A 13,177-nucleotide genomic window follows, 5' to 3' on the forward strand; every position below is an offset into this window, starting at 1 on the left:
CCTTCTGTTCAACATTAAACACTCAGGAAAGAAAACATATGTGAGAACCAGCTTTCAGAAAACATTTGATTAAAAATAGTTACACTTACATCAGCTGTGTTTCAAGTTGTAGTCCATTGCATTTGATATTTATAACTAAAGAGAAAATAAGAATACCAACTGGTCAGCTATTTGTATTTTAGAATCAAGGTCACTGACAGCTTTCTGGTTGGCATGGAGTGGCCCCGCTGAGGATGGCACATCAGCTGAGGATGCGTGCTTTCTGGCCACTCTGGAAGAGAATGAGTGGGGGATTCTGAGGCCCCATGGGGCTGTTCCTCTTGGCACCTTTCCACCTCTGTGAAGAGGAAGGTAGTTTGATTAATAAAAAAAATCTCATGAACAACTTTCGGGAAAGAGGGAAATGAGCCTTCCCTGACACTCCTTGCTGAGTCAAAAACAGGCAGGGACAAGCTCGGCCTCGAGGAAGGTACCTGTGCTTTTCTGCCAGCCGCTCCCATTAGGAGCTCCACGATGAAATTAGAACTGAGGGAACTTTAAAGGGAAACTTTACAGAGCAGCATAATAGATTATTAAATGGTGAACAACAGGAAAGCTTTTCTTTAAAAAGGGCAAGACCCAAGAGTTAATCTGCCTATCTACTTTCCCTAGCTATTTCTCTGCAGGAATCAGAATAAACTCCACATTGTGAATGAATAAATTTTTATAAATGATACAGAGGAACCAATAGGATCAAGGTGAACACTAATCTTCAATGGAGCCCAGTTTTGACTGTTATTTGCCTAAAAAAAAAAGCCATCATGTATAATAGAAAACTTGGGGTGAAACCAGTAAAAAACAATTTTCTTGAAAATGCCAGTATTCATGGAAGAATACTTATATAGTAAAAATATTAAAACATATCAGAGAATGAAAGTTCAGAGCAGTGGTTTACCTATGAAGGAGGAAAAAGTGGTCAGTGGGTGGGGCTTTAAGTGTAACTATGTTTTAATTTAGAGACAGATTAGAAGCAAGTATGGTAAAATATTTAGTTAACTCTCTGTATCCTAGGGTTCTGCATCCTCAACCAACCAACTGCAGATGGAAAAAAAATGAACTCCAAAAAGTTCTAAAAAGCAAAACTTATATTTGTTGTACACTGGCAATTATTTACATAGCATTTACACTGAACTAGGTATTAAAAGTCATCAAGGGATGACTAAAGCATACAGAAGGGTGTGCATAGGCTATGTACAAATATTGCCCCATTTTATACAAGTGAGTTGAGCCTCCATGAATTTTGGTATCTGTGGGTGTCTTAGAACCAACCCCCTAGAATACTAAGTACCTTTAAAATCAGGTGATGATATATAGTATACTTTACATCAATTTTGAAATGTTCTGTATGTTTGAAATATTTTATAATTTAAACAGTTTTTAAAAAAGGAATGTGAAGACTTACCCAGCAAGACTCTGAAACGCTAAATGGTATTCTATGACATGGGAGAAACACGCAGAATACCAGATGGTTCAGGAGCCCTAATTCTATAAATAATCTCCACATGGTTAAGAGTGTTTTTAAGCCTAGCCTACACGAAATATGGTGTTAAGCACAGGACAAAATCCAAATAGAAAAAGGAGGATTGGGGCAGACTCCTAGAGTTGGTTTTAAAATGACTTAACTTGAAGTATCATATTTGGACAATCAGCAAGAGAGAAAGCCGAGCAAGGTATATGTTTACAAGCTCTCTAAAGTACAGCTAGGGGTCTGCAGCCCACAAACCACAGCCAGCCCCAGCAGTTTTTGGGTTGGCCTCAACCCTTTGCGGCTGCCTGTATGTGACTAAGCGCACACTGAGCCACCAGCCCTTCAGGGTGTGGTGTGTTCTCCTACAGCCATGGTAAGAAGAGAGGGAGCGAGGCTGGAGGAGAGGGAGGAGGGTGAGAGGCTGAAGGTGAGAAAAAGGCAGAGCCCAGAACATTTTACTGTTAAGCCTGCAACGAATGTGCTTTAATAAATATGAAGCATATGCAAATTTCAGAAATAGCAATTCCTTCTATAAATGTAAATGCTCTCCCTATGAAGTTCCTGCAGAAATGGAATTTGGGGTGAGTGTGGGGCACTCCCCATTACACCTTTCTCTACCAGAAGGAAGGATGAGAACCGTTCCTTAGATGCTTCCATGGCTCACACATAGTGGCTCTGCAGGTTTACAGCCTTGAGTGAATCCATCTCCACTTTCACTTTCTCTTCTGCAACAGTTTTTAATGGAAAGCCAACAGAATCCCTATGCTAACTTTTAGATACGCAGTTATCATGGAATAGAATATATAATGTTTAGGATATGTTTTTCTTCGCTTTTCTTTCTTCTTAATATCCAGTTACACTAACTCAGAAATTCTAGAAGAAATCAGAGTCACCATGATCATCATCTTGAAAGTAAGTATCTAATAATCAGGACAAGTACATATGTTTGCAAAGTAATACACTTAGAGCAATTCTATATAGCCTATGTGATACAGCTTTTATAGTAGAAAAGTAAAGGAGAAAGGTTTAGGTGGATTCGACATTGCTTCTAGATCAGTGGTTTTCAAGCAGTGTGATTTTGCCCTCCCAGGACATATAGCAACGTCTAGGGACATTTTTTTTGACTGTCACAACTATAGGGATGCTATTGGCGCTTAGTGGGTAGAAGTCAGGGATGCTGTTGAATATCCTATAATGAACTGGAAAACTGTCCAAAGCATAAAGTTTTCTCACCCCCAAATATCTGACAAACCCTTATCTAGTTGTATCTCTCCCATTGCTTTTACAGGGAGCAGGTGCTTAGTTAACCGCTGCAAAAGACATGTACAATTGTGAAGATCCTTTTGATAAAGATATATCCTGAGCAATTCCTTCTTCTGCCTAAATTTTATAGGCAAAGAGATTTAAAATCCATTCTAAAATCAAAGGTCACCCTCATCTATCCTTTAGCAAAAACACTATTAAAAGTGACATTGAGAGAAGAGCTCTGGAAAAAATACCTCGTGATTGACTCTTTCCCTCCTCCCCATCCTTCTGATTAAGAGCTTTTAGGATAAATAAAATTACTTCCTTTAACTATTACAAAGAGCACAGTCATTAAACTCTCAGGGAATGATAACAAGCTAAGAGAACAATAATAGTTTGTAATACACTCTCTAAACTGTTCTTTGTCTTTCTACAACTGGATTCAATAGTTAATAAATATATGTCAAATTAGTGAATAAAATAAATAATTGGGGGAAATAATGAAGCTGTAGCTAAAGTTCAATAATGAATAATCTTGCACATTCATACTTTAACTTCCTTTACTATTAGTTTCTATATCTAGACTTCCTACTAAGTATTAAACGCCTTGATACAGAAACTATGATTTGAGAACATCTAATGTCTATTACATTGTTTTACTTCTAGATTATTTTGTAATTGTGAGGCACTACATGAGAAGGATGTATGAAGACAACATAAATAGAAGGCTTTTTACTAGGTAACGAATTTATAACAAAGTTAATGCCAGGTGTTTTTTAGTAGCAAGAATTGTTACTCAGCCACAAAAGAGTGGAACAATAGAAGTAAGCAGCTCTTAACAATACTGTCATTTATTTTTGGACAGAGATAGTCCAGAAAAAAACTCAAGTTTTTCTCTTAATGTTAATTCTTCAGTAATTATGAAGTGTCAATGCTGATAACAAGTATCATTCAATTATCCTTATCACAAGTACACACATATAAACATATAATATTTATATACAGCACACACAGACACATGTGTTAAAAGGTAAGTCCTTGGAGTTCCCGTCACGGCTCAGCAGAAACAAATCTGACAAGTATCCGTGAGGATGCAGGTTCAATCCCTGGCCTCGCTTGGTGGATTAAGGATCCGGTGTTGCTGTGAGCTGTGGTGCCAGGATCTGCGGCTCAGACCCCATGTTGCTGTGGCTTATAGGCCAGCAGCTGTAGCTCTGATTTGACTCCTAGCCTGGGAACCTCCATATGCTGCAGGTGCAGCCCTAAAAAGATGGGAAAAAAAAAAAAAAAGTCCTAGATCTGAATCCTTAATATCTAGTACTCTTTGCCTTCGTTTTCCAGAGTTGTAATTCTCTGCACCACTGTCCTCCCACGTCCTGTCCCCCAGCCTCTGCCTGTAGCTCCCCAAGTGCACACATTCCATAGGAGACTTCAATGAGCATTAGTCTGCTGTGGGATAATGAGCCACCTGGCCTGTGAGAGAAGTAAGTTAACTCTTCTCTAAGAGCCTCAGTTTCTTCACAGGCTTTACACTTTTCACCTACCAGGTTTGTTATGAGGATCAGAAGAGATAATATATGTAAAACACTTAGCAAGTCTTTGGTGCTTAATAAATGCTAATCCCCTTGTTTTACTGCCTTTCTTCTTCCTTCATTCAGATTCCACAGGACTTGAGACCATAAGACTGTGGTTAAACACATCATATTTACCCTGCCTAATGACCCTGAATAGGAAAAACATCTTTCATTTCACACAACGGCTCAGATAAAAGATTTAAAATGAAAGTAAGATTCTTAGGAGCAATAGTATATAATATTACTCAAGAGGTAAAGAATCACAGTCTTTTGTTTTGGACCAGGGATAGGAAATTAGAAAGGTCTGGGCCTAGAAGTGGGGTATGAGGCGAGGGAGGAACAAAATGCAAGACTGGCAAAACCAAAGACAAACTTCCTTGAGATCACAATTTTCCTGAGATCACAATTGTCTAATTGCCCTGCACCTATTCACAACAACAAACCAACAAAAAGACAGGCCAAAAGAATGTTATATCCTGAGAGGCACACACACCACACCTTAGTGGCAACTGGGCTGATAACCTTTTGCCAAAGCCTTGAATTACTGAGCCCATAAAAATATTCATAAAATGACAAAATTGCAATCGTGCACTTGGTTTATCTGCAAAACTGTTACCAATCAGTCTAAGAAACATGACACCATATTATGAAAATAAAAAACTCAAATTACCTCAAAGAAAGATATTCTTTTTTTGGTGGGGGGATTATCTCTCTTTTTTAGGGCAGTGCCTGCAGCACATGTAGCGTCCCAGGCTAGGGGTCAAATCAGATCTGCAGCTGCTGGCCTTTTCCACAGCCACAACAACACAGAATCTGAGCCATGTCTTCGACCTACACCACAGCTCACGGCAACACCAGATCCTTCACCCAATGGGTAAGGCCAGGGATCAAACCCGTGTCCTCGTGGATGCTCGTCGGGTTTGCTAACTGCAGAGCCATGACGGGAACTCTGAGAAATATGTTCTTGATTAAATAAACAGAACAAGAACCTCAAGAGGTGGAAAAGGCTTCCACAAGCACACCACAGCATGTCATGAAATAGTACGTTCCCAGGACCACCGCGTGGGATGCCAAGTTGCTCAAGCAGAGGCCCTACCACACTGCCAGGCTCTCTGTGGAACACTTAGATACATTTTCTCATTCAGTCTCTGGGAGACTCCATCAAGTACAGTCCGTTAGCATGTCTGCATTCTGCACATTCAGGTACTGAGGGTTAGGAGTGTTGGATAACCCAGTCAAAGGCACATAGCTAGTAACAGGGTCTGGATCGGAATTCACGATCTGAGGTCCTGTGCTACATAACCCATACACTCAGTCATCTTAAATTTTGTTTTTCACTAGATCTCTGAAGAGCTGAAATCTCCCAAAGATGTATTAAAGTTTTTAGATATACACAATTTTAAAAAAAACAACCCTTTAGAGTGATCAAGAATAATTAAAAATTTTGTTAATGTTGAGATAAGCTGTAATAAGGGGAAATACTAACAGAATTTTAAAATCTGTCACTTCTATCACTAAGAGATATGTTTCTATTTAAATATTATAATAACTTTGTAACCACTTCAGCTCAGGAGCAGAGGCAAACTGTAGTCATTTAGAGCAGTCCTTTCTTCTGCTCCTAGGACATCAAACCTTCCGGTATCCACACAGAAAGACACCATGAACTTACTTTGACCTGAGGGTAGGACTTCTTGTTCTTTTCACTAGATGCGCCAGGGAGTCCACCATGGGAGGGGCCTTCACACACATAACGGAAACGAAATCCTCTCTGCAATGGTGAACACAGAGTGAACGAGTTTGAGAGATACTTACGAAAAATTATAGGGACCTGATTACACACAGATTTTAAATTCTCATAGGCATTAGAGGAGAGAGGAAAAACAAACTGTGAAAGAGGACTGTAAGAGAACCACTTTTCCCATAACCTGATTATGAACACTGGTATCAAGTGGTATTTGTGCACTGAGCTGTGGCTTAAAAACCAGGTCTTTAGCCCCCAGAGCCTCTCCTGCTGTGCCATGTGGAGAGTAAACTGCTGCAGAGTTGAAGCCCTGGACGGGACGTGCCGCAGCTTGTTTGCCTCAGAGCTTCCTCATCTCAAATGCTGCTGCCAAGCTCTGAAATTGGCCATATGACTCAAAGTGAGGCTTCTTTGACTCTGACTTAAAGGAATTCCTTTATCTACTCTGATTACAGTTGGTTCAGGAGAGAATACAAAAATATCTTGTTAAATATAGCATATCAAGGTTGTAGAGCACTCCCCGTGCTTGATCCCACATCTGGTCACCTTCTCGCCACAGTTCAGAAGATTTTTAAATTTTATGATTACTGACATTATAAAGCTTAAGCTGGATATATTAACTGACCTGAATGAATCCCAAACCAGAGAGTCCTTTAAATGTTATCAATTCAAGAGTTTTACAGATACAGTAAACTAAGAGTTAGCTAGAGGTCTTTAGTATGTGGGCTGATAAACACCTAAGCTTCATGGTTTTTATCTACACAAATGAGTCTAGACCATCCTCAAGATCTACTCCAGTGCTAACATTTTATGACTTACAAAGCTAACAATTCTAATTGTGCATATTTGGTTTTTTTTCTTTATTTTTTTTTTAATTTTTATTTATTTATTTATTTATTTATTTATTTTATTTTCCCACTGTACAGTGAGGGGGTCAGGTTATCCTTACATGTATACATTACAATTACAGTTTTTCCCCCACCCTTTCTTCTGTTGCAACATGAGTATCTAGACAAAGTTCTCAATGCTATTCAGCAGGATCTCCTTGTAAATCTATTCTAAGTTGTGTCTGATAAGCCCAAGCTCCCGATCCCTCCCACTCCCGCCCCCTCCCATAGGCAGCCACAAGTCTCTTCTCCAAGTCCATGATTTTCTTTTCTGAGGAGATGTTCATTTGTGCTGGATATTAGATTCCAGTTATAAGTGATATCATATGGTATTTGTCTTTGTCTTTCTGGCTCATTTCACTCAGTATGAGATTCTCTAGTTCCATCCATGTTGCTGCAAATGGCATTATGTCATTCTTTTTTATGGCTGAGTAGTATTCCATTGTGTATATATACCACATCTTCCAAATCCAATCATCTGTCGATAGACATTTGGGTTGTTTCCATGTCCTGGCTATTGTGTAATTGTGCATATTTGTACACAAAGGATAAAACAAGGACCATTATGAGAACGGACCTCATCATCATATTAGGGAAGGGCTCAACATCTTTCCTGAAAGACTCAGCCGTATAATGGATGTCAATGTGTGGCAGTGTTAGTAGCTTATACCCTCACTTGACTGGATGGTTTTCCTTTTTTCAGATTCACCCTTTAGTGAAAAGAATACGTTAATATACTTTAAGGAACTTCCTCACCTTTCCATATATTTCATTGTGGGCTGACTTCATATAAACAGTGCTAGATCCCTAGGCCATCGGAAGCTTATTTCACACCCACTACTTGCTGGTGGGGGCTTTCAACCTTGCACACTGGATGGTGGAGCCAAGAAAACACAATGGTTTTGACAGCTTTGAGCTCGTAGATCCATGCAGAAATTCTGTCCTCCTTAGATTGCACTCCATTTCACTAGGCCTCACAGGGCTTTGAAAAACCATCTGAGTGGTCCAAGGACCCTAAACTAATTAAATCTCTGGAAAGCATCTGGATTTGTTTCTATATTCTCTGAGAATAGAGGGTCCATCTAAAGCACATTGGACAACTAAGGCCTGAAGTAAACTCCCTAGTGGGGAAACTACCTCAGGTCACACACAGGTCTGAGGTATAAGATAACTCATCGAAGTGGGATCTAAAATAATTCTTGCAAATGACTCCTCAGGACATCCCAAACCTAAACACATGAGAAGCCTTTTGAGGTAAGATTAGTTATTTAGAGGCAATGTCCTCTGTTTTACTTCTCACAAAATTCAAACTAAAAAATAAGTTATAAATTCAGCCCTATACCTTTTGTAGACAATGACTGTTGGCTTAATTTTAATAATTGAGATTTCTAAAAGCATGAAAAAGCAGCATCATGTACAACAGTCAGCCTCCAGAATTGGCTAACTATAAAGACAGAGATTTACTTGACTGCTAATCAATTTAAAAACAACTTCAGTTTTTAAACAGTATTAGATAATTAGCACTTAATAATATAAAACAGGATCAGATATGCTGAAGATTAGTGGTCTATGCCATGACTCATCTCTGTCAGAGCTGGGGGAATTCTGGCAAAGAGAACCCAAAGAAAAAAAGAATATTTTTCTAAATTTTATTCTAAAAACTTAATAAAGTAACTCATTATCTTTAATCACACAATTCCTTTAGGACACTTGAAGAACTATATACCACATGTCTACTTTTATATATTATTGGGAGTGATATCAAATAGAATATGAGGCATTCCCGTCATGGTTCAGTGGTTAACGAATTCGACTAGGAACCATGAGGTTGCAGGTTCAATCCCTGGCCTCGCTCAGTGGTCGCAGATACAGCTCAGATTCCGTGTTGCTGTGGCTGTGGCGTGGGCTGGCGGCTACAGCTCCGATTAGACCTCTAGCCTGGGAACCTCCACATGCCACAGGTGTGGCCCTAAAAAAACAAAACAAAAACAGATTAAAAAAATAGAATATGCGTAGAGAGACATGTCTTAATAGCTTGCTTATAGTTTGAAAAACAATAGGTATTATTCATGGTTGGATAAAAACACCTAAACTTCTATGCAAAGGAATTTTTAACCTGAGGATAGAAATTTACTACTGCTTTTGTTTTTAGGAAGATAGGATGTCTTCAAATGCATAGTTTGGATGCATTTCTGATTCTAAATTTTTGAGATTAAAGGCTTGCCAATTCACAGCCATTCATCTCAGTAACTCCACTTGCTTAAAATGAGTCATCAACCTCAAAGGCAAGGCTACATCCATCCGGTCAGAAAGTCTGACTTAAATACAACCTTCCTACTTTCACTGGAGTCAGACATCAAAATAATATCAGTTTGGTAAGCAAACACACTGTTTTACTCAGGTGAGTTTTTACACATCCACATATAGTGAATTAAATTTTGAATTTTGGAACTAGACAACCCACCCTTCGGGCAAATCATAAATACCCATTTTTCCTTATGAAAACTGGATTCATAAGTGAATTTAAAAATTCTTATTACAGTGTTATGCTTATGAAAATGGATACCTGAAAAACGTTTTGCCTAGTATGCAGACAAATTTTAGCTGATTTCTCAGTGTCATGGATTCCCCAAATCTTAACAAGCTAGACAATCTTACAGGAGGCCAGACCATTGCATAGAATGTTAGAGGACAAACTTCCACTGGGAGGGTCCTTGAGAGAACTGGAAAGTCGTTGCTATAGAATTAGACATGGAGGTAAAGCAAAATCCTATCAGCAACTGCGGAGTCAGGGTGTGCCACTTTCAAGTGACTAAACCATTGCCCTGAAGTCTCATGTGGCATTTCTAACCCCACACTGAAAACTTGTATCTAAGTTCAACCTCAAAAGGACAGTGAAGGACAGTCTATTTGGTTATAGTTAAGATATTTATATTCTTTATATTTTGACCAAAAGCCGTAAGTTAAGTGTTTCACAATGCAAAAGTGCTACACTCACTTCCCCAAGCTACTATAAACATTCAGGAAGGGTACTGGGTGACATAACTACAAGAAAGCAGGAACACCACCCTCCAGTCTCACACAGATGTGATAATAAGCACACTATTCAGAGACCTACTTTGTCCTCATTCTGCAGAGGATCACACCATTCCTTCCATCCCTTAGTGACTGCAATCTCCTACAGGCAGATCTTAAAGATTCTTTTCCCTCCTCTTTCACAGTGCTGGTCCCACCCACTTTCCAATAAATATGTAGCCATGGGGGCAATGGTGAGGAGGCCACTTCAATTCCCAGGTACCCTCTATAGAATCCAATAGTAAGAGAATGAGACTGATAAAATAAGACAGTCCTCACCTGACTCCAAAGAGGCAGAGTCTAAAGCTACCTCCCACTGGTACTTGGAGTATCTTAGGTTACATGTTCCACAGACAGGACAGAAAAAGCTGGTGCTCCTCAGCAAAGAGGACGGCTAAGGAGTATTGTACGTCCAGGGACATGACTGATGGATGGAACTCAGTGTATCTGAACTGCATGTGTGTGTATTTCCTTATAAATAAAAATGAATGGAGATAAACAGGGCCTCTCCTAGGAGTGGCTGGTAAGCAAGGCTGGTGGAGACTGTGAGACAGCAAGGATTAATTAACTAAGTTTTTACAGAACTGTGTACTGATGGCTCAGGATAGTGTGAAGAATGACTGAGAGAAATGTAAACTGGGTGAATAAAGTTGTTACATAATTTGGCAGGTTGTTGTTCTAGATAAGCTATTTCCTTCATAAATTTCATTTATTATTTTATTTGGTGCTTGAGATATTAATATTAGACCTATAGATCTAACATTTAGAGAGAAAGTCCCACCCTTTTAATCTTCTTACCTGTTTAGGTTGCTCTAATATTTGAAGGTATGGGCCATCTGCTAAAAACAAAAACAACAAAAAACAAAAAAAAGAAACCAAAAGAAACTGTGAGGCTTCTCGAATTTGGTAAAAATATATATATATATATATATAAAAAGCAAGTAAAAAAAAAACTGAAATTGTTTTTAAATAGAAATTTCAAATAAATGTTTTAGGTAAAATTCCAAAAGGATATATCTTGATCACTTGAGCAATAAATTTATCCTTATTTTAACAACACTTTTACACTGTTAGAAGCACATTATACAAACATCTGTCAAATGGTCATGGCACAGTACACAACCCAACAAGAAGCATGAAGTCTGTCACGGACTAAGACATCAACAGCCTTCACAATCGTGTTTACTAAAACAGCATTTTAAGACAATATGAGTATCAATTAAAAGCAGAGCAACCACTTCCTGGGCACTATGAAATTTTCTTATGCCTTCACATCATTAGACCTTGACTTCCCTTCTTCAAAGAGAATATGCTTAATGAGAAATTACAAGAGACTAAGTTAGCACCTACATGTATGAAATACACCAGTAATGATCTTAGGCGACCTGCTTTTTCCCTAATGTTTTTAGTTCCCTTCTTATTTGAATCCATCAGAGCTGCACTCATTCCCTAACTGGCTAGCTTGTTTCTCCTCCCTCCCAAATTTAATTTGGTCTATTAGACATGGTAAGATTCTTCTTATTCATCCAGAGCTTTTGATGTGTGTGTACAATTTCTGAATACTGTGCTCTCATATAAACTGTTCTAAAACAAGCATCTTATAAAATTCTGAAAGTAATTTAGATAGGTACATACCAATTAATTATTATAAAAACCAAGAGTTCTAGAAGCTTAATCCATACCCCAACTATACCTGACTTTGGAAATTCAAAGAAAGATCAGAACCTCTGACAGTATAATTATAAATTTGTTTATGAGAAAGTCCCTAAGCTTCCCAGCTGGTTTTTACATCAACAGTATAAAAACCTGTAGCTCTGAGATCCATAAAGGCTCAGGGTATTTCTCACTTGTCTGAATGTAAATTAAAATGTTCGGTACTAAAAAAATTTTACAAGACTGCTTCCATGTCCATTTCCATCTTCACCACCATGAGGCCAGACATTCAAGATCTATTATTTTGGATAAATAAATTTGTGAAGAGGAGCTAAACTTTCAGGCTGAAATTAAAAATAAACTGTAACTTAAGAGAGAATTTATTTTCATCTTTTCAGTATTATGATGAACCAGGATAAGGCTAGAGAAATGTAGGAAACAAAGTATAATTATTTCCTGTTATTATTCAAGAAATTTATAAAGAAGTCAGTTGAAAAATGACTGAATTTGAAGTTAGACAAGAAAGGAAAAAAGGGTAGTGACTGGCCAGTGTAGTATAATTTAGGTAAATTATCTTTGCTTTCTCTATGAAATTAATCCCTGGACAGCTTTAACTACTTTTAGAGAAGAAATTGTTGGAATTTAAAAATTCAAAAAAATGAATAGAATTTAATTTCTGTTAAGAAAACTGATCAGAAATAGAAACATTTTGACACTGCTAATATTCCATCTGTATGACAATGTAACAAATCTACTCATTAACATTCCCTCTAGAAAGCTAAATGAATACATGAAGAGAGCTCTCTAAGAAAGCAACATGTGGATGTCACAGGAAATATATAGAGGAGTTGGAGTACATTTACATGAAACTTCAAGTTTCTCACTTCTTATTAACTCTTCAAAAAACACTTGATGTTTTGCTGTATGATTGAATTTCCTCTAAATATGGCAAACTTTAAGGTTTGGGAATTTTATCAGTGAAATGGGGCCATTTTTCTCTTTCAGGGAACACACTCAGAAGTTAAATCAACTAGAAAATTAGATTTGATATGCATATATTTGTTTTAACGCCAACTTTCTTTTGGCCAAAGTTCTATACTAGGAGTCAACAACTTACTGTGCAGAGGAACTTAAATTACAGAAAAATGTTGTAGACCTAACAGTTGTACCATATCCCACAGAGTTTGCAACAAGTAGTAGAACGACAAATGGTTTTAGATTTCAAGAACTATAGAGGATAAAACAGCCCATATGAAAAATATAGGTTAATACTGGTTTAAATAATCTCTCTATCCCTTTAAAATGTGAATAAAACATCCATTATGTCTTGGATCCTAAAAACTGAATTATGTCCCTGCCACAGAGAGGGAAAATATATGACAATAAAAGTGATGAGGTAATAACTGGAAAATATGATTGAGGTATAATTATAAACTTTTTTCTAATGTAATCCCTACAAGATGAAGCTATTACTACAGAATATTTACTGAGATGG

At 37.8% G+C, this 13,177-nt stretch overlaps 1 protein-coding gene across 9 annotated transcripts in view; it reads right to left on the reverse strand.

Annotated features, from left to right (window-relative positions):
• The window catches only part of NFKB1 (nuclear factor kappa B subunit 1), a 147,209-nt gene that overhangs the window by 73,759 nt on the left and 60,273 nt on the right, over window positions 1-13,177 (reverse strand). For 5 of the 9 annotated variants that reach the window (XM_084971096.1, XM_084971103.1, XM_084971101.1 and 2 more), the window contains 2 exon segments: window positions 10,828-10,868; window positions 5,996-6,094 (listed from right to left, as the gene is read on the reverse strand). In XM_084971096.1, the coding sequence (XP_084827222.1) occupies window positions 5,996-6,094; window positions 10,828-10,868 (140 nt within the window). 9 annotated transcript variants of the gene reach the window in all.

Source organism: Sus scrofa, chromosome 8 (genome assembly GCF_054392235.1).
Source record: "Sus scrofa isolate SSC_HxYL_T2T_F1_AM1 chromosome 8, Sscrofa_HxYL_maternal_Yorkshire_Landrace_v2.0, whole genome shotgun sequence".
NCBI lineage: Eukaryota > Metazoa > Chordata > Mammalia > Artiodactyla > Suidae > Sus > Sus scrofa.